General features: G+C 39.9%; 1 protein-coding gene across 2 annotated transcripts in view; it reads right to left on the reverse strand.

Moving 5' to 3' along the window:
- Window positions 1-21,890, reverse strand: part of PLXDC2 (plexin domain containing 2) — a 412,799-nt gene that overhangs the window by 230,403 nt on the left and 160,506 nt on the right. For both annotated transcript variants that reach the window (XM_036345506.1, XM_036345495.1), the window contains one exon: window positions 11,266-11,477. In XM_036345506.1, the coding sequence (XP_036201399.1) occupies window positions 11,266-11,477 (212 nt within the window). The remainder of the gene's footprint in view (window positions 1-11,265; window positions 11,478-21,890) is intronic.

Genomic DNA, 21,890 nt, shown 5'->3' on the forward strand with positions numbered 1-21,890 from the left:
AAAACTGAGCAAAGCATTATAAACAAAGAAAATTGAAGAATATTATAATCTGAATTTTCTTACAGAAACAAGTCTGGGAATTACAAATCATTAAATTCATCTTTGAAAATGATAAAATTTTCCAGACTAGAATCCATTAAACCCTAACAGTTTAGGCAGCATTATTTTTTTGTTAGAAATCCTATCATAAGATGAAATAATCTTAGTTTTGGAAGTACCTAAAAAACTTTCTTAATAAAAGGTGCTGTGGCTAAATAAAAATTTTAAGTTAAACAGATAGAAATCCACTCTGCAAGTTTTTCTTACATATTCCTTTGGTCACAAGTAGGATCAACACTGTGAATCCAAAAACAATATGGATAGATACATGACTGATTGATAGGTATTGTTTAAAAGAGGAATGGTAATATGTTCTATAGTTTTGTTCTTTAAACTAGAGATACTGTAAATATATGAAGCTTACAAAAAAAACCCCACTAGATATTATTTGTAAAAGAGGAATGGTATCAGCAGTGTTTAATTCATTCACTCAATTCAGTACCACGGATTCCAAACTATTATTTCAATTTAATAGCTCAGGCTTGAAACATTATATAGAAAATAGCTCAAAACAACTGTTCCCAAGGGCTGCAAAGTTCAATTCTTCTCTTGACTCTAGACAGATTCAGGCATCTATGCACTGCTGGGTCATGAACAAAATGGTTTGCTTTTAGGGATACACAAAAAGAAAATTAAGGCAGTCTCTTTTCATTCTGAATGTTGCCACCCATTCTTAAAAAGACCTTCGGACATTTGATGCCTTTCTTAATAGAATGGCATATTACAGATCTGTTTATGACAAATGCGAAAGCAATGGCTAGGAATATACACGTGCATGCTTTGTTTTAAAGAGAACCTTTTCTACCCTAAAGTGCTTCCGAAATACAAGGCGTAGCAGAAATCCTGTGCACACTCGGGAAAGTATATTACTCCTCATTGCTTAAAACAGAAATATAATTTTTCATCCCTTAAGTTTAAATAATCAGGAAATGTAAAATGTCTTCTATATTTGTAATGGCCCACTTTTGTGTAGACCAAGCATGTCAAACTTGCGGGCTGCATGCGGCCCAAACGAATATTTCTGTGGCCCAGCCAATATAATGGTGTGAGCAGTTATTTACAACTATGAAAGGAAATAAGTCTCCTGTCAGATCCAGAATTACTGACATTCACCTTGGGTCAGTTTTGAAAGTCATCACTGCGAACAAGATTTCCCCCGAAGGAAGAAAGATAGTAGCAGAGAAGAGATGCCAAGTGTCAGGAAGGAAACATTAATGTTATCATTGCTCTTGTTCTTTTTTTTGTATCATACTTTTCAAACTAAATCTACGTTTCTATGAAAACTGAAGCTTTTGTTTTTTTGCAGCCCACATAAACCTAAACCTTATTTATTTGGCCCGTGTTAGCCTTTGAGTTTGACATGCTTGGTGTACTGGTAGACCTAATAGTCTTTCCATCTAAGTCACAACACTTGACAAAGACACATGAGACACTTTGGACAAAGGTCCATAGAAGCTACTGTGTATCACATAAAATAACAGAATATCATTGATTATCATAAGCCTATATTCCTTATTTTTTCAATGAATTGGTGCTAAATTATAGAGCACTCATTAATTTCTGAGGGAAGACAAAGACTTCGTGTGATTTAGTGTATCAAATTGGTATTAGTATTTCTAAAAATTAAGTAAGCTCATGTCATAGGGGCTGGCAGATTCAAGATACTACAAATCTTCACAGGAGTAAGTAGTAGCCCTAATATTCCCCCAGATGTAGTAATAAAATCATGCTGTTGACATGCCTGTACCCACTCAGATCTGTTATAGTCTTTGAGCTACAGTTACTTTTTATTACTCGATTTATGATTCTGAAAAAAAATCACAGAGAAAAACTAGTTGGTAAAACATGATGCATTAATATAGAATGGGACTGTCTAGTGCAGTGATGGCGAACCTTTTGAGCTCGGCGTGTCAGCATTTTGAAAAACCCTAACTTAACTCTGGTGCCGTGTGACATATAGAAATTTTTTGATATTTGCAACCATAGTAAAACAAAGATTTATATTTTTGATATTTATTTTATATACTTAAATGCTATTTAACAAAGAAAAATCAACCAAAAAAATGAGTTCGCGTGTCACCTCTGACACGCGTGTCATAGGTTCGCCATCACTGGTCTAGTGCAATGACCCCAGAAGCTCTCCCTTTGCTTCCCAGAAACCAGACAGCTGAGGACGTAGTTGAAGGGAAGTAGAGTTTGCCACCCCAAAATATGCCTTTTGGGATACTAGTTATTTTAAGCTGGTTATTTTTAAGAAACCAAAGACTCAGAAACACACCTCTATCCTTCCTCTTTAATGCCTAAAAGGAATTTAGATAGAGGACCTGCTCCAGAAAGTGAGATTTAATCACAGATACCTATCTAATAAAGAAGGAATATGCTAATTGACTGCCCCGCCCTCAAAGATGGCAGCGTCTAGTCACCTCAACCCTGCCGGGGCCTTGCCGTGTGCCTGCCTCGGAGTCCCCCAGTCCCCTCAGTCCCCCCAGCCACCCAGGGCTGGCCCAAGGTGCAGGCAAGCCTCAGATGGCGGCTGCCCAGCCTCCCAGGGCTGCCTGAGGCTCAGGTAACCAGGGCCAGCCGAGGCTTGTGCTGCTGGCAGTGGCAGCAGCAGAGGTGTGATGGGGGCGTCACCTTCCCCTGATCGCTGGTCGCCTCCCACCCCTGAGGGCTCTCAGACTGTGAGAGGGGGCAGGCTGGACTGAGGGACACCCCCCTCCAGTGCATGAGTTTTCATGCACTGGACCTCTATTAGTTTAATATAAGCTAAGTGTGATAGGGAGGGTCCTAGCAAGGTCCCTTTGATCAAAGTCTTACCTGTATCCTATTGTTAAAGACGGCCCAGCAAACATTTGCTTTTTCATCTCCATGGGAATTGCCTTCCTGCTCTTTGAGGTCCCAAACCACAACCCATCTCCTCTCCTCCTTAGCTTGAGATGACATGTAAGCCCTTAAATGCCCACTCTGTTCGTGGGTTTCATGTTCTTATGAAACCCCTGTATATAATACCACATTTGACAGTTTCTTTCTGTTAACTTGTTTCATATTATTGATTGTTAGTCCAGCCAGGAGAACTTTTAAGCACAGGAGGACAGTCCTTTTTCTGCCCCCACAAAAGGTTATGCCCTGTGCACTGATATTGAACTCAATGTTCCATGGGACCTGATAACCCCAACCCAGCTCCTGGAGACATTTCCTAGCACTTCTGAAACTGATGGCAGGCAAGCCTGGGCTGCATGGAGCTTGATCCTTGAGTGTTTACTTCCCCTGCACAACGCCTTTCACATGCTTGCCCCACAAAGAGGAAAAGCGAAGGGGACACTTCCCTCCCTGGAGCACTATGGTGGCCAGGAGAACAGGGGACATTCTTTATGCTGGCTTTTCTGCTCCTGGGTTCCAGCCCACACTTAGTGGCCACTTGCTCCTTCACCCTGAACCCTTTGCACAGCATATAAAACTGGATTATCAAACCAATCAATCTGCTTTTCAGCATGAGTTTTTAAAATCAATGAAAGATCTAGACCTATGACATTGGTCTGTACTATAATTTTTTAATTGAAAATAGTAATTTTCATGAAAGTGTATTTTAAATTTTCTGTTGAAAGTTAGTTTGGGCAAAGAAGAAAAATGAGATTGCAATTAGATAGAATAGAAATTCAACTGATTAATAGTTACCTGGTGTTTCCTATATTAGAAGTCTCCTATCACTGTCACTAGTTAGTGCAAAGAGAGGCAGAGGATATAATAGGGTCCCCATGAGTGGTAAGAAACTGAGGCTGGAAAAACTGAGTGCAAATATTCTTAGAATTAATCTCAGGGTCCTGGTGGGGGAGGTTAAATATAATATTTCTCTCTGTACATGGAGAATTCAAATATAGTTTTCACTCTGGAACATAATTCTGGTTCTGCAAATAATTTATATGACTAACACACTTAATAATTTTATGCCCTGTATACATCATTTTGAAGACTATTTCCATGCCAAAACTATGTTAACTTAATTAGCTCATGAGGAAGCATCGTGAGACAATGCACTTATTCTTTATGTAACTCTGTGAAGGACAGTTATGAATTTTCTTCCATTTTTGTTTCAATAAAGACCTGATATGTCAAGCTAAGAATAATATATAACTGAGCAAGATATATGATACCCTATTTTAATCCTCATTATCTTTTTAGAGGATGAGCAATCATTGCAGATCATGTCTGTCTGCTATTTTCAGTGCATTTTCTTCTTTGAAAACTAAAAGTCCTTATCAATATTCCGTAAGAAAATGAATGGGATTAAATAAGCAGTTTTAAAAAAACTACATGTTTTTGCCAATTACCAAAACAGAAGAAAATGAAATAGATTTTGTTGTCAGCTGACATACAATCTCTGGCAATGCAGAGTTGAGGACATAAGGTCAGTTCCCAACCCACGTGAAGTGGGTGCTGTCACACTTGTGGCTGACCACACAGCCAGGGAGGCAATTAACCCTCAGAGTCAAGCAAGCACCAGAAGGTTGGGCAAAACTTTGGTCCCGGCAGTTAATGTAAGTTAATAATTAGAAATCTAAGTCTTTCTCAAATTCTTATGCTTATCCACAGCCTTTTCTCTAACTTCCTTCTCATGTTACTCCACAATTCTCATCTAAAGTTAATTTATCTTTCCATCCCTAGATGTGAGCTGCCTCTTCCAACCCCAACTCAGACTCCCATAGCAATATTTTAGGAACATCAATGGAATCTTGCCTGATCCTATTTCAAATATTTTAGTGGCTTCCAAGTACCTTCCTAATGAATCCAAAACACCTTAACACAGTGTTGTGAACTGAATTTTGTGCCCCTCTCCTCAACCCCCGAAATTCATATGTTGAAATCCTAACCCCCCCTCCCCTCAATGTGATCATATTAGAAAGTGGGACCTTTGGGAGGTGATTAGGTCATGAGGGTGGAGCCCCCATAAATGGAATTAGTGCCCTTTTAAAAGAGGCCCCGGATAGCTTTCTAGCCCTTTCAACCATGTGAGGACTCGGTAGAATAATGGCCATTTATCAACCAGGAAACAGGCTCTCACCAGACACCTGATCCTCCAGCACCCCTGATCTTGGACTTCTCTGCCTGCAGAAGTGTGAGAAATAAGTATTTGTTGTGTAAGCCAAATCTGTGTGAAACTCACTGTCTAGATATATCTGACACATGGCTACCTTCTAACTCTTTCTTTCTGACTTGGTTCATATGCCCTCATATCTTTCTTTCTCATCTTTTGTGGAAGCCAATCTGACACCAACATGCATTTGGGAAATTTCAATTCATTCTTGAGTCAAACAAGTGTGTTCCTTCAGGACTAATCTTAGAATTCCCTTGCACAGCTTTCTGGTTCTGCAACCACATACTAAAGCCTCTGAGAGTTTAACACCCCCTAAAATGGAAATGTTTCATTAAGAAAAACCAACACCAGCTTTTCACATTCATAATAAATATAGTAACAGAGCTGTTCAGTATCAGGTGATACTTTTTCCTTTTGGAAAAATGTCACAAATGTGCATGGTCACATTCTTCCCGGATGAAAGTCTCCTCTTCCATGCGATCACTAAACAGAACAGTGGCCTAGAAAGAATCAGGACAGCAGTATTCTGCCAGCTTCCATTACTCTCTTTCCGTGAAATGGGATGTGTTTTATTACTACCTTACATTTTTATTCATTATTGTTGCCATTAGACCTCTGAGACACAGGAGCGGTAGGATTTTCATTTACTGAGAATATTCTGATGTATTCTCTATACTGCAAATATACCATGGACATTCTGCCCAGATGGGACATAATAGAATTTGCCTTTTTCTTTGTAACATAACCATCAAAGCAACCATACTCTTTTTTTTTTTTTTAAGATTAAGCATTTGACAGTGACTTCTTTCCTTTCAAATGCATTACCTAGTGAGAAAGTGTGATAAAATATTGGCACACACATGATAACCATGTGTGCACCAATTAGCAATTGCTAACTTTTTAGAGAAATATATTGTGCAAGTTGTTAAAATAAGATGCAGACACACTGGACAAATGTCGACCCCCCAACAGAAGATCAGAGAGTTTTCCCGTATGCAGTTAAGAGAAAAATGATTGAGCTCTAGTTTTTAGCTACATTTATCACACATATTTGGTGACCATTCTCCATAGTACCTCTTCAGATAAGAAAAACATGCATGATTCAAGAATTGCCAAAGATACCTGCAGTTTCTAATTTGGTACCGGAATGAGAAATCCATGAGACATGTTGATGGTAAGCAACTCTATCTAAGGGTTTTTGGAACCTTTCTATCCTCAAAACCACTAGGTAAATCTACCTGGTACTCTAACTCCTTGCAACTCAAAGTGTGGCCTGTGGTCTAGACACATCTGTATCAACTGAGAGGCACCGGTCAAGCTCACAATTTCCGAGTCAGTTTGGAACATAAAACTACACTTACACAATCCATAGCCCTACTTTTAAATCTTCCCTTCTTCAAGACATCCAGGTGCTTTTCAATCAAGAAAAAAGAATCACATGTAATAATCCTTTTCAACGATTAATCAAAGAACTTATATGCATATAGGCATAACCCAATAGTGGGGTGAAGGCCTCAGATGGGGGGTTGGAGTGGGGTGGAAAGGGTCCATGGGGGGAAAATACCTTCAATAATAAAGATAAAATAAATTTAAAAATAAATTAAAACCAAAAAATAAATGTTTAAAAAAATCCTTTTCAGAAACACTTCCATTTTCCCAAGAGAGGGAATATAAAACTCCATATGAATAAGTGTTAAAAAACACATATTTGGTTTAGTGTGTTAGAAAGGAATTCGGGGTTGATTTATGTCAAGTGAAGAATAGTAAGTTACCAACACCTTCACACAGGAATAAGATAATATAAGTGAGCTTTATGAAACTCACCAAACACTGACCCCTCAGGCCCTCTCGGTTGTACAAGGCACCTCTGACGCTCTGAGTTCTCTGGGCAGCCAGCGGCAAGGTGCAGATACCCGGACTGCTCGTGCATGTGTGTGTCCCTGGGGTCATGGGGTTCACTGAAGGCTGCTCAAGCAAGGCTGAGTGTGGATGGAATTCTACTTTACCTGAAAGTCCTGAAAGCCTTCATATTCCCAAAGTAATCACAAAACATAGCACAGGAATGATTGATTGCCTTATGACACCACACACTCAACACCTACAAATCAGAAGAAGGCCCTGTTCTTCTCCTTGGCTAAGTGGTTACATGTCCACACGATCAGAGAAATTACAAAAAGGAAGTCTCACATGGACCAACATTCAGATCAACAGTGGCATTTGCTCACTGTTGAGTCCATGCTGGCTCAACAGGAAGTACAAATGATTTCAAGACATCTTTATATCCTCACCGGAAGAATATTTTAAAAAGAAAAACAACAAAAAACAATGGCAACAACAAAAAACTTCACTTGGAAGAATTCTTTAGCTGGGACACTGGGTTCTACAATCCCACCATTATCTGTTCTTGTGCAGAGCCAGAAAAAATACTGTCACCAATTTAAGAGAATAAGAGTCTTTGTTTCATAATGAATTTGTGCCAAAATAGTAAATATGCTATTGTCTTTTGTTTTTGTTTAGTGAAAGTGGGATATAAAGTCTAGACATGGCAGAAGTGAGGACATGCACATGCCTAATGGGTGGTTTTAATCTCAGTGGGATACAAATTATTTTTTAAGAACTCCGAGTACAGCCCGGGCTCTCAGGCAAAATAATTCTGATTCCTGACATCGACTGTGGAAGCATCTAAAGCAGTGGTTCTCAACCTTCTGGCCCTTTAAATACAGTTCCTCATGTTGTGACCCAACCATAAAATTATTTTCGTTGCTGCTTCATAACTGTAATGTTGCTACTGTTATGAATCGTAATGTAAACATCCGATATGCAGGATGGTCTTAGAGGACCCCTGTGAAAGGGTCGTTCGACCGCCAAAGGGGTCGCGACTCACAGGTTGAGAACTGCTGATCTAAAGGAAAAAGCATACTGGCTTTCATGCTATTTCTTATAATCAGCTAAATAGAGCAAAATGCCTATTCCTAAAAGACAAGAAAGATCTTGCCCCGATACCCAGCACAGAACAGTCACTCTATAAACATGTGGTTCATTTCTCTTTTTATTCCTGTTTACCTCCATCCAGCAAAAGTGTTTTCCCCAAAAAGAGGTGCAACAATGTTCAAAAATACTATTTCAGGGGCCAGGATAAATAACCTTCGCAGAAAAGTTTCAGATGTAGGCTTTTGTTTCCAGAGTTATGGTGGTGCCAAGAGATGACTTATGGGACTTTAGATCCCCAATAATCTTCACCAGTCCCCAGAATGCCATCAAAATAAATAAACTCAAAATAGAGGGAGTCCTATTCCTGTACACATCTAATTTCAAGGTAAGTCCCCTTCCAGCCAGACTGAAACTCTAATGCTGCTGTCATATTGCTATCTGGGTGCTGCCGCTGTCCAAAATCCTCCCAAAATCAAAATGCCATTTATTGTTCCTTATATATTAGAGGAAGCCAAGTCCAGTAGGAAGGCTAAACCTGAGTTTACATGCGAGCTTCAGCTTCCTTACTCATTAATGGGAGTCCTTATTAAAAATGCTAAACCTGAATCTGAAACACTAAACCTGATATCACCCTCATGTAAGTCACTGAGATGGCTCCGAGAACCCGGGGATGCCGATCGCTAGGCCGATATAAGGACTAAGAAAAACAATATCCATGCAACGCCTGGCCGATCTTAGCGCCGCTCGAGCACCCAGTAAATAGCGCCCTGCACCATCTTTCCTTTTTCTTTTCACCGATTCAAAATCACTGACATGATGAGGTCTCCCTCTGTTAAAGTAGAAAAAGAAAAAAATGGCTGAATTACAAAGTCAGAGCTATAATAGCTACTGGGCTGTATTTCGAGGAGGGTTCATACATCCTTGAGCAAAGGGCTTTTCTATTCTACAAGAGATTAGGGGGAATTCGGCATCCTGCACAGAGATCACAGAGTTCTAGGAATTTGTGCCCCCGCTTGCCATCTCAGTGGTGCAGCTGTGTGCAGAGAGTAAACACCTCTGCTGAGCTCTCCTTTCTTTACTGCCCCCCAGCTGAAGAGCTTCTCAGGGAAGAGTAATGTTCCCTACTCTGAGTTGCTATAACAACATAGTTGCCAAAATAGCAGGCACACGGCAGGAGTCCAATAGCTTCTCAGAGATATTGTGCGGCTTCTGCTCCTGGCACACCCTCTGTGGCCTGTTAAGGGTCCTGGCTGAGGCAGCCCGGGGCCATCAGAGTCACATACTAGTTAAGGAGACGGAGAGGGGTTTTGAAAATCGTTGGGCTTCCCACATACATAGAATGCCACTGGCCTGTGCTGCAGATCTTCTGAAAAGTCCCCTCGCTAATGAGGCAGCAAGTGATGCCTTGATACAATTGGCAGAGCTATGTTGCTTCTATTTCATGAACTGAGTTTTTTCCTAAATAGTGAGTAGTTCACAGCAGTAAAAAAAGAATGGTGTCTGGTTTTTAAAAAGTATTAAGCATGTCACCTGGGAGAAAGTAGAAACTAAAACTGCAGATTGAAAGAGAATATACAAATGGACAATGGTCAGACCATGGATGACAACAGAACTCTGACCCCATCCTCTAGAGCAGTGGTTCTCCACCTTCTGGCCCTTTAAATACAGTTCCTCATGTTGTGACCCAACCATAAAATTATTTTTGCTGCTACTTCATAACTGTAATGCTGCTATTGTTATGAATCATAACGTAAATAGCTGATATGCAGGATGGTCTTAGCTGACCCCTGTGAAAGGGTCGCTCAACCGCCAAAGGGGTCGCGACCCACAGGTTGAGAACCACTGATCTAGAGTCCAGGGAGCCAGAACAGAAGCTTGGCAGCAACTGGCCCATGATGGGCAGGACTTGATTAATACTTCTCTATTTTTTTGTCCCTGCGTCCAACTCAGGACCAACCACAGAGAGCTGTATATGCCCCCCCCAACCAGTCACAGGAAGTGTTCTGTTTTTCAATAGCCTACCTCTAGCTTCTGCAGGCCAACAATCACCAATCAGAGCTTACGCAAAGATTTCTCAATTTTTTAACTGAAAACCTTTCCCATGCCTTGACTACTTATGAGTCTCCACCAAAGGCAAGGGATGGAGGCTGGCCCCCTTGTTATTGCAAGCTGAGTAAAACAGCTTCTGTTCTCATTTGGGTGGTTTTTGCTTATTTCCATAAGTGTTGTTTTTGTTATATCTAGTGTACTAACAAGATCATATTTTATGATTTGCAATGTTCAGGACTGAGGCCTCTGGGTAACCCTAAAATCTATCTAAAATATGCCCTCAGCAAATTTCCAGACTCACCAAGCCCATCACCAACCCGTTCTCCTTCCTCCCTTCCCCTTCCACCTCCTAGCTCCACCCATAACAAAGAATTACAGTCAGAGTGGCCAACCGTCCCAGTTTGCCCAGCACTGCCCCATTTTTAGCATGGAAAGCCCTACAAGCCAGAAGTACCCCAGCCCTGGACCCCTCAGCATGCCAAGCTATTGTTCGACTCGGCCTCTGCAGATGAAATTCTCTCTGCCAGGATTCTTCTCTCTCCCCACTGCCAAGTTGTCAATCTGGTGGACTCTTCTCAACCTGCCAAGACCCTGACTAAATGCCCACCTCTAGAGTTAACTTCTTTGACAACAGCCCACCTCCTAGCCCCAAGCAGATGGTCACTCCCTCCTCCATGCCTGCTATGCTACAGCCTGTATATATTTCTCTACATATCACATGGTATAGGGATGATTTGATAATGGCGAGGAGACCCTCTTACATGGTACATCCCCTGCAGGCAGGTGCTGTATTGTCTTCATCTTTGTGTTCCCCTCACTGCCTTCACCACACCAAGTCCATGCTTGTCTGTTTCATGAGTAAATGAATTTATGGGTGAGTAAATGGTTTACCTATTTATTTGTTTAATAGAATTGTTTATTATTGGATTACTGAATATTAACAAATTAATTATTTATCTATGAATTAAATTGATCTTTACAAAAAAAAAAAATGGTCCAAAAGTCCTAGGTTGAGCTGAAATGACAGTACATATATATCGGTGCCTTACCACAACTGTACTCATTAATCCATTTCAATTATTCAGGCTGTTTACCTCAATCTGGGTGGTGTTGTCCTGCCCATCTTCCAGCAGCAGGTCTGTGAAGCCTCGGGGCTCTGGGGAGTCTTGGCCCACGCTCGCTCGGTTCGTGTCCACAGCCTTGAGGGGATCTGTGTTCCTTTTCCACCTGTGGCTGAATGTATGTGTGTCTACTTCTACCTCCTCTTCTGCTTGCGGGAAGGCCTGAGCAACGTGGTGTTGCCAATCTGTTTGAAAGTAAATAAAACAACGAATTACTTACTTGCTATGAATCATACACATGGTATCAACTTCAGTAGGAAAAATATCTGCTAGTCATGAAAATAGAGAACTAATTCATACCAGTGAAATCTGTTTAATGGTAATATTTTGAGTCGGTATGCACGTCTCTGAGTAGAATGCAATTTTGGGACACATCATAAGTCGTGACAGTGGTTAATGTGAAGACCCAGCAGAGTCTCTAAAACAGATGTGCAGCCCTAAAGCAATGCATTTTTATTCCCTTCCCTCCCCACCTTCCATAACACACTCCATAAATATTCCCCGGTTGTTCTGAGAAAACAAGCTACAATCTAGACAAAGGAATGAAAACCAAGTGATTCTCAGTCCATTTGAATATAAAAGTCAGACATTATTAACTTGTGAACTAATATCCATTTCACATGAGTTATGTTGAACAACAGAGGGACAATAATGTGAACGGTTTAAATAATACACGGAATGATCTTCGTGTAAATGTGCTACCCTGCTTTGTAGCTCACAAGTCAGACTTGGCTCACTGCCTAACTCATTTAATAAGCAACGCTCTCAGGAGGCATCACAAATGCTCTTGTTCACTTGTGCTGTTCTTACCTTAGAAACTTGCTGGGGTGGTACAGAATGACAGTGATAGGCACATAGAGAAATGAAATGGAAGGCAAGGGGATCAAATCACAAAGGTATTCTAAAGCTATCTGCAGGGACTGTCCTTGCTGACCCAGCTCATCCTGCCACTACAGGAGGGAAAATTAGATTTAATCATTAGTCCTAGTCTTTCATTTCTGTGGGTCAGCAGGGGAAGGTATACCACAAGTCTGAGAAATCAGTTTCTGACTAGGAAGAACAGTCCTCTTCTACACAACTATTACCAAAAGATATGAAATGACAGCCTTTATAACTGGCAGGATACGGCTTCAAAAAGAGCTTAAGAGAGCAGTGATTTCATCATAGCTGTGAGGTTCCTCTCAATACAAGAACATTCCAAGAAACCAAAATGTGTTTAATGTGGCTTATGATACCATTGACTCAGTTACTCAGAACTCTAATAACTAAGGTAAGGCTACCACTACTCATCACAGGAAAATAGTCTAAAACATCTCCCTTTCAACTCAAAAAAAAGGTGATAATTCTTCTTGACAGAGAGACTATTCTTTGGTTTCATCATGAACTTAAAAGATCTCCTACTGCCTGATGCTTTAGTGGATACAGCTTAGAGAGAAACACTACCACAGGGTCAGCAATCTAGACTTTTCTATGGGCTCATAGAATGATAGGATTTAAAAGAACCATGGAGAATGAAAATGACCAAGAACTCCAGAAATACCACAAAAATGTAGCACTATGTTCAATTCATAGAACTGCTGTAAGACCACAAAAAGCTCATGTACGAAAAGGGTTGATTATGGTCCCCTCCCACCCTCCACTACAAGAAATATTTCCTTTTTTTTAATACTCACTTGAGGATATGATTTTATTTATTTTAGAGAGAAAGGAAGGGGAGGGAGAGAAACATAGATATGAGAGAGAAACATCCATTGGTTGCCTCCAGTATGCACCCTTACGGGGGATTGAATTTGCAGCAAGCTAGGTATGTACTCTGATCAGGAATTGAAACCTCAACCCTTTGGTGCATAGGACAACACTCCAGCCAACTGAGCCACCTAACCAGGGAGGGAAATGTTTGTTTTTAACACTGTTGTTCCCACTAGCCATTGGACTGTGCTCAGTAAATTTTTGTTGAATGAGTGAATAGGCCGATGAATTGTTGACAGTCTCTTTGGAGCAAGAATGACAGGACTAGACAGAATTGTGTAATAGAAGAAATACTGTACAAGGATTCAGGAGACTTTGAGTGGAAATTTTATTGTTAGGTTTGCTGGATATGGGGTTGAGAATAGTTCACAAAACTCCCTGTGCTTTAGTTACCCTATATTGTAAATGGGAATGACACTGTTTTACCTGAAGTAGACAGCTTTTCCTGAGGATGTGTAAGACCTATGATTCTAGGCGAAGATACAGAGAGCAGTTTTATTTGCTTCATTTATATATCCTGCCTCATTACTAAAAATATATGAGGCAGCTTACAACAAAGGTAAGCAATAAGTTTTACAACAACCAAATCAGGACCTCCTAGCACCAGGCTTAGGTTAACCTTAGGGCTGTGCATTTGCCTTGCTCTAGGGGGGTGGGCATCTGAATACAAACAGTCCTGGAGGGACAACTGAAAATCTACACAGGGTCCTGGCTCAATTGTCAACCTAGATAAGCAATGTGGCAAATGCAATGCAGTTAATGGAGTCAAAAGTCCTAGATACAAAGAAATATTTTTTAAAATCACGCAAAAGGAACGGGTCCAACCAGAGGTGTTTTTTGTTTTGTTTTTCCTTCTAGTATAATGTAAATTAGGGAAAATATACCAAAAACTTCAAAGACTTTGATTTTATTAAAATCTTCAAAACAACTCTGAGTTTCTTTTAAATTAGTATTATTGTTGGATATTAATTAACTGATATTGATTTTACCACTATCTTTTCAGATGTTTATAGCACAAGATAAAATATAGTATTTTCCATGATGCCTGTCAGGCCGGTCAGTCACACGAGCTCCTGCAGTTCTGGCCCAGGGCAGGCAGTAGGTGGAATAAGCAGCACGGGAGAGGCTGTGTGCATAGGAATTCCATTTCCCAACTTCCCTGAGCCCCCTTTCTCTTTCTCTCCCTGCTTTCTTACCCAAGAGAAGAAATGAAAGGGCACTTCAAATCTCAGGAACAATAAAGTTCATATTCCCCACTGTTAAGTTAATTAAACAAGGAGGCCATTAGAATGAGGTGGTACTAATACCTTAGCAGCCTGTTACATAGTAAGCAAACCCCAACCTAAGCCTGTAAATGCCTCAGGGTTAAGAAATCAAACCTAAGGGCCATCAGTCACTAACAGCCAACTCTGCTTTTCTGAATCCAGCAAATGCTGAAGCTGTAGCCAATCAAATGGTTTCCTTACTTTGCTTCCACCTTTTCTCCAGAAAAGTCTTTCCCCTAGCTCCTGTCCTTGGCGTGCTCCTAAACCCTTCTGATTTGGTGCTGTCCCTTGGAATTGATTCTTGCTCAGGTGAACTTAAATTTTGTAATATGTCAAACATTATCTTTTAACACCACTTACACTGAAGTTTGGGTTGTTTCATTAATGTGTCAAACTCCTGTTTTTACAGTGACTATTCAAATTTTATTATTAAGATTACTGGGGAAGGTAAATTAACCAACAGGTAGGCCTCCCAGATGAAGCAAGAATCAATGTTAACTCCAGCACTTACAAAGGTAAGTCTCCAGATACCTGTGCAGTTTTGGTGTTGTGTTTTTTTTTTTAGTTTTTCAGCTGTGTTTTAAAATTTTTCTCTCTTGCTTTACCATCACATCAGCTAATACAATCATTGATTGGATTGTCTCCATCATGGATGGGCTTGCTCCTTCTAAAATTTGCTAAATTAAACTGGATAAATTGATAAAAATGGATCACTTACTGCCTCCAATTGTATTTACAAAGACTAAACATAATTAAAGAAGGACCTGAGGGTTTTCTAATGAGAAAATTTTTAATTTTTAGAGCCTGGCCTCCATGAATTTTCCTTTGGTTGCTATTTTAGATATAACTCTTTTTCTCTGGTTATGTGATGAATAAGCAAGACCGCCCAATCATGTACAGAGGATGCACGCCTATATGTTCATTATTCAGTAGCACTTGGTTCATCAAGACTGAAGTATAAAATTGGCTTAGATTTTGGTCCCTTTTCAGAATCATTTTTAACGAAGATAAGACAAGTCAAAAATGGATGTTTTACAGAAATAAAGATGGAGAAAAACTGGCAAAACCACGACCTAGTTATCTACACTGTGAATTATTCCTATACACTTCACAAGTTTTCAAACTCATGAAAATAATTTAAATCACCACCAAAACAAATCATTCAGAAGCAAGATGAACGATGTATGTAATATAATCTTTCCCTTCCCAGCAGCAGTGAAAACAAAAGCAACAGGAGGGATCTTCGAATCATCTGTTTGAACAGATTGTATGCTTTCTGTCCACTGTATGTTAATTAAAATACCGCTGAAACCCTTCAAAGATAATGTTCTCCAACGTATTTTGCTATAGTTGTTAATCATATAACTCAACAAAACATTAAATACTAGAGGCCCAGTGCACAAAAATTTGTGCACTTGTGGGGGAGGGGGTCTCTCAGCCCAGCCTGTGCCCTCTCACAGTCTGGGACTCCCCGCTCCCCGGGGTATTGGGCCTAAGATGGCAATCAGACATCCCTCTGGCAGCCCGGCAGCCCTCAGGGGATGCCCACTTGCCAGTGGGAAGCAGGCTTAAACTGCAGTTGGACATCCTTAGCACTGCTGAGGAGGCGAGAGAGGCTCCCACCACCACCGCTGTACTGGCAGCCATCAGCCTGGCTTGTGGCTGAACAGAGCTCCTCCCATGAGAGAGCGACCTGACCACCAGAGGGCAGCTCCTGCATTGAGCGTCTGTCCCCTGGTGGTCAGTGTGTGTCATAGTGACCAGTCATTCCCAGTCTTTCTGCTGTTAGGGTCAGTTTGCATAGTACCCTTTTACTATATAGGATAGAGGCCTGGTGCATGGGTGGGGGCCGGCTGGTTTGCCCTGAAGGGTGTCCCGGATCAGAGTGGGGGTCCTGCTTGGGTGCCTGGCCAGCCTGGATGAGGGGATGATGGCTGTTTGCAGCTGGTCATACACCCTTCAGGGTGGGGGTCCCCACTGGGGTGCCTGGCCAGTCTGAGTGAGGGGCTGAGGGCCGTTTTCAGGCTGGCAGGTGACTGAAGGTCCCAACCTCTCCTTTTTTTCTTTTTTTTTATTCTGGGATTTATTTACCTTCTATGGCTGTCACTGGAGCTGAGAGCTGGCTTTAGCTCTGAGGCTCGGCTCCAGCTCTGAGACCTCGGCTGCTGAAAGCAGGTATCTGGGTTTGTTTGGGTTCTATAATTGTAACTCTGTTGCGGTCCTGCTCGCTCCAGCTCTGAAGGCTGAAAGCAGGTTTCTGGGGTTTATTTAGCTTCTATAATTGCAACATTGTTTCTTAGAGTGCAGCTCAGAGGCCAGCAGCGGCAGGCGGGGAACCTTGGTTTCCTCCATCCCAGGAGCAAGCAAGCCTCCTGTTCGCTTCAGCTGCCTGGCTGCAGGCAGCTATCTTGGTTGGCAGTTAATTTGCATATCTCGCTGATTAGCCAATGGGAAGGGCAGCGAAGTTATGATTAATTGCCATGTTTCTCTATTATTAGATAGGATATCTAATGACTGCCATTTGAATATAAAGAGAGAAAACTTAAGGATGTATTTTTTGTATATAACATATAAGTTGATCTTAACACATTCTTAAAATATTTTACTTAATTAAAATAGCTGATAAGCTATTACTGAAGGAGTCACTTCATTATATTTCAAATAGCACATCGCTATGAAATCCAATAATGCCTGGCTAATGAGAATAAAGGAAATTTATGTATATCCTTCTATCATTATTTGCAAACCTAGCAAGTCTCTTTTGTGCCATCATATACCATAAAATTAAATAATATAAAATAATATAAAAACAATAGGGAAGAAAGCTGTGCAGGGCTATATATGTTTATATTTGTGTGCTATCCTAATGATTTTATTTAAATACCTTACATTTAATTATTATAATAGTTATATGTTGAAAACATCTTGGAACCCATTTCTTGAGGCTTGCATACAAATCATATGCACAATACACATGGAACCACCAAGAAGTAACTACAGCCAAACCGGTTTGGCTCAGTGGATAGAGCGTTGGCTTGCGGACTGAAGGGTCCCAGGTTCGATTCCGGTCAAGGGCATGTGCCTTGGTTGCGGGCACATCCCCAGTAGTAGGTGTGCAGGAGGCGGCTGGTCGATGTTTCTCTCTCATCGATGTTTCTGACTCTCTATCCCTCTCCCTTCCTCTCTGTGAAGAATCAATAGAATATATTTAAAAAAAAAAAAAGAAGTAACTACATATACTGACATGAATCTTATGTAATTAGGATCCATCTGCTCTTTTTGATAAGCACTTTGGTCTGCACTTATCAAGAAAACAAAGTCACCCCTTTGAGTCCTCTGCAGAAACACTGATATGCTTCACTGCGTACAGATTTATTGGCTAGATTCATCTGAGAATAGATAAAATTATTTGGCTAAGGTAGACTGCCATATGGCTTTGCATCTCAATTTATTGTCAAAGTGAGGGAGAAATTTTATGCAAATGATATGTCCCTGGTTATGTCCTATAATGAACTGACTAGCCAGTGGACTTTGAGGTTTCACTGTTAGCATTATAGAGTAAGAGAGCTACATAAGTGAAAGCATACAGAATGTTTTGTTGAGAGATATAAAAGGGCTTTAGTGGGACTTAGACATCATAATCTTTTTAAGCTCCCGATGTAATTCTTTGTACCTTTACAGGTAAGAACTACTGCTCCAAATTCTGGTCCCTCCATAGGTGCCTTACGTCATGTCATCACCACCCTTTGCCTCAAAACTGGTCTTACTGTCTTCGAACTCTTTCTTGTCCAATCCTGTTTCCTTCTGTTGTTACCTGATATACTTTTCAAACGTATTCACTTATTTTTTCTATTAAAATCTCTAATGGCTCCTTACCACTCACAAAACTATAAACCACTTCATGCTCTTGTTCCAAACACTCCCTTGTCTCTGACTCCCCTTCAGGCCCTGTGCTCCCACCACGCAGAATTTCTCAGTAATCTCCTTACTGCAATGAATACAGTTACTTTTGCATGGAGACAAGCCTTTCCTCACTCTGGATTTTAGAAAATTTCAAGTTTCTTCAAGATTCAACTCAATAATTGTCTTGTTAAATGAAGCTTCCCTTGAGTCACCCAGGCAGAGCTAATTGAGTTTTCTTCTATAATGCAATAACTCTTTTTACCCGACTTTTGAAACACTTTTCTGCCTGTCACTTGAATGTGCAATTATGCAGAAGAGTTAACACAGCCTGAGACTGCTATCCACAGAAAATTGTGTTTGCGAGGCCCTTGGCTGGTGGTTAAGAAATTAGTCTTAGGGCGATTTCCCCCATTTCCCTAACAGATAAGAGGGGCTCACTGTGGCTAAGCCTTTTGAGTAAACAATAAGGTTTATGCCAAACACCTGCCTTCCTCCTGGGAGTCTGGAATTTGGGGAAATGCTGGACAGAAGGCAGTTATGTGAACAGCTCCCATTAAAAACCTTGGGCATTGAGTTTCTAATGACCTTCCCTGTAGACAATACTACTTCACATGTGTTGTCACAGCTCGTTGGTGGAGGAATTAAACATCCTGTGTGCTCCTGCTGAAGAGGGCTTTTGGAAACTTGCCCTGGTTCCACACAAGTGCCTTTCCCTCTGCAGATTTTGGTTATATCTCTTTTCTGTAATAAATCATAACCATGGGCACAGCTATATGCTGAGTCATGTGAGTCCTGTTAGTACATCCCCAAACCTGCCTTAAAGACCCCCGATGCAGGGATGTTTTAGAAGAGCGACTCTATCTTACTTATATTTTTTAAAATATATTTTATTGATTTTTTACAGAGAGGAAGGGAGAGGGACAGAAAGTTAGAAACATCGATGAGAGAGAAACATCAATCAGCTGCCTCCTGCACACCCACTACTGGGGATGTGCCCGCAACCAAGGCACATGCCCTTGACCGGAATGGAACCTGGGACCCTTCAGTCCGCAGGCCGACGCCCTATCCACTGAGCCAAACCGGTTAGGGCTCTTACTTATATTTTTGTCCCATCAGTACAAGCACAGACACTGAAATGTAATAACTATTTGAAGTTTTTTTTTATTACGAAAGAATGAATGAGTAAATGAATGATTCGTCAGTTTGCTGCTTATTTGAGAAGTGTCTTACAAGTGATGTATGCAATTTATTGTCCAACTTCTTAGGATTTTAGCCATGTTTTTTAATAGTCAGGTAACAGGGTGGATGAAGGAGGAAACTGTGGGAAAACAAATCTATAATAGCTCCTATTTATCTTATTTGAGTTCAATTCTAAAATAGTTGCTGGCCAGTTGAGTGATGTTCAACAACACTTAGGGTTGCAGTTCATCATCTCAGCCCTTTTTCCTTTAACGGACTCATAAGAAATGCAACATATGTCTTTGAAGAATGGACATGGCCCAGCTAAATTGAGAAGATCTGGGGTAGATGAAACGAGAAAAATTTTAAGTTAAAAGTAGAAAATAAGTGAGAATTACTCAAGAACTTTGAAGCATGGGAGCTCAGTTTCTGAGACAGCAGAGCATTAGAACCATAAAGGCCTTAGCCAACATTTAAGCACCTGCACACCCCCTTCGCCATGAGTCTCCTTCTCTGACTTCTGAGCCATTGTAGGGTTCTGTGTTACTGTAGGGTATTTTTCTAAAGAATATTAGGCAGGCCTAGCCAGTGTGGCTCAGCTAAGTGGTTGAGCATCGACCTATGAACCAGAAGATCATGGTTCAATCCCCGGTCAGGACACATGCCCAGGTTGCTGGCTCGATCCCCAATAGGGGGTGTGCAGCAAGCAGTTGATCAATGATTCTCTTTCATCATTGATGTTTCTATGTCTCTCTCCCTCTCTCTGAAAACAATAATAAACAAACATTTTTTAAAAAAGAATATTAGGCCGTGTAGAAAATATACAAAAAAATAAGCAGAATGGTAAAATCTAATCAAACATTACAAAATAGAATTAATTTATAATTCTAAAGTTTAATATATTAAATAAGATAATAAGCAGACATTTTAATTTTACCCATAAGAATGACAAATTATTCTATGGAAAACATGCTTAAAGTTTAAGACAATTTTAAAGTACTGTAATATATTTACTAAAGTATAAAATTAGAAAGAATAAACCTGTATTACGTTAATGGGAGTTTTATGTATTGCTTTTAATATGGGTTAATACTAATAAAAATAACTGATCCTCACTTAGGATTAGTTAAATTCCAAGCAATGCTCTAAAAATTTGCATACATTAGTGTATTTGACATGTATTATTATTTGCCCATTTTACACATGAAGACATTGATACATATGAGAGGTGCTAGACTAGGAAGGTAACCAGAGCTTGATCCAGAGGTTTAGTCTTAACTATTATCTAATCTGCCTCTGATTAGTGTTTCAGGGGTCAATTTAGCAATCTATTACAAAGCCTAATGACATGACAAAAAGAAATAATCGAAAATTTAAAAAAAGTAAATTAGACAAACTGGATTATTTAAAAGAGCAAAACTACATAAACAATCTAATATTTGAAAGCAATAAGAACTACAATATCCATCAAGTTGACTGTACCAATGAGAGTAAATGGAACAATATTAATTAATGTAAAAACATAGCCGTAATAGCACATTAATATTGATTATATTTTTATTATATCTTGAAAGATTGTTAAGTACTTTAAAATAAATGATTAATAATCTTGTTAATTAAGAAATTTCTATTATTAACTGCCAAGTAGAAATTTAAAAATAAATACATTACTTCAAGTAGATTTCAGCATTTGTTTTATGGTGATATAACTTCCTGTTTCATAATAAAAAGGACAATTGTCAAATAACTCAGACCATCCACTGAGTTTTCGAATAAAGCTGTCAGATTTGAAGAATAAACTCATTTTCACATGAGCCATATCTACAAATAATTTATAAACAGAGAAAATAGCATTTAATTAAACCTGAGAATCTGTCTTTAATAAGCTACTTTAGGTTTTCTGTAGAAAATGCTGTATCATGAACCTAGAACCTACATCGAAGTTTTAGGTATGTGACTGCCTACTATCTATAAAATGAGAGGGGGCAGCGTTATAGCCTTTACAATCCCTCCCAGCTATAAAAGCCTGTTACCTACTGGCTAGCTAAATATCTTAACATATTTAGGGCTATTTTGGATCATATACATTACATATTTGTTTTCAGGTTTTCTATTGAACTTGTGAAAATTTATGTATTGTGAGAGTTTATAGCAGCGGTTCTCAACCTATGGGTCGCGACCCCTTTGGCGGTCGAACGACCCTTTCACAGGGGTTGCCTAAGACCATCCTGCATATCGGATATTTACATTACGATTCATAACAGTAGCAAAATTATAGTTATGAAGTAGCAACGAAAATAATTTTATGGTTGGGTCACAACATGAGGAACTGTATTTAAAGGGCCAGAAGGTTGAGAACCACTGGTTTAGAGCCTCCAGAACACAATAAAAAACAAAAACTTATATGGTAAAACAGTTTAACACTTCTATTTATCATTAGTCATCCTAAACTACCCTTGTTTAATGTATTGGGGAATGGCTGACTTTAGAATAAGGGCTTTG

This window comes from Myotis myotis, unplaced genomic scaffold (genome assembly GCF_014108235.1).
Source record: "Myotis myotis isolate mMyoMyo1 unplaced genomic scaffold, mMyoMyo1.p scaffold_m19_p_1, whole genome shotgun sequence".
NCBI lineage: Eukaryota > Metazoa > Chordata > Mammalia > Chiroptera > Vespertilionidae > Myotis > Myotis myotis.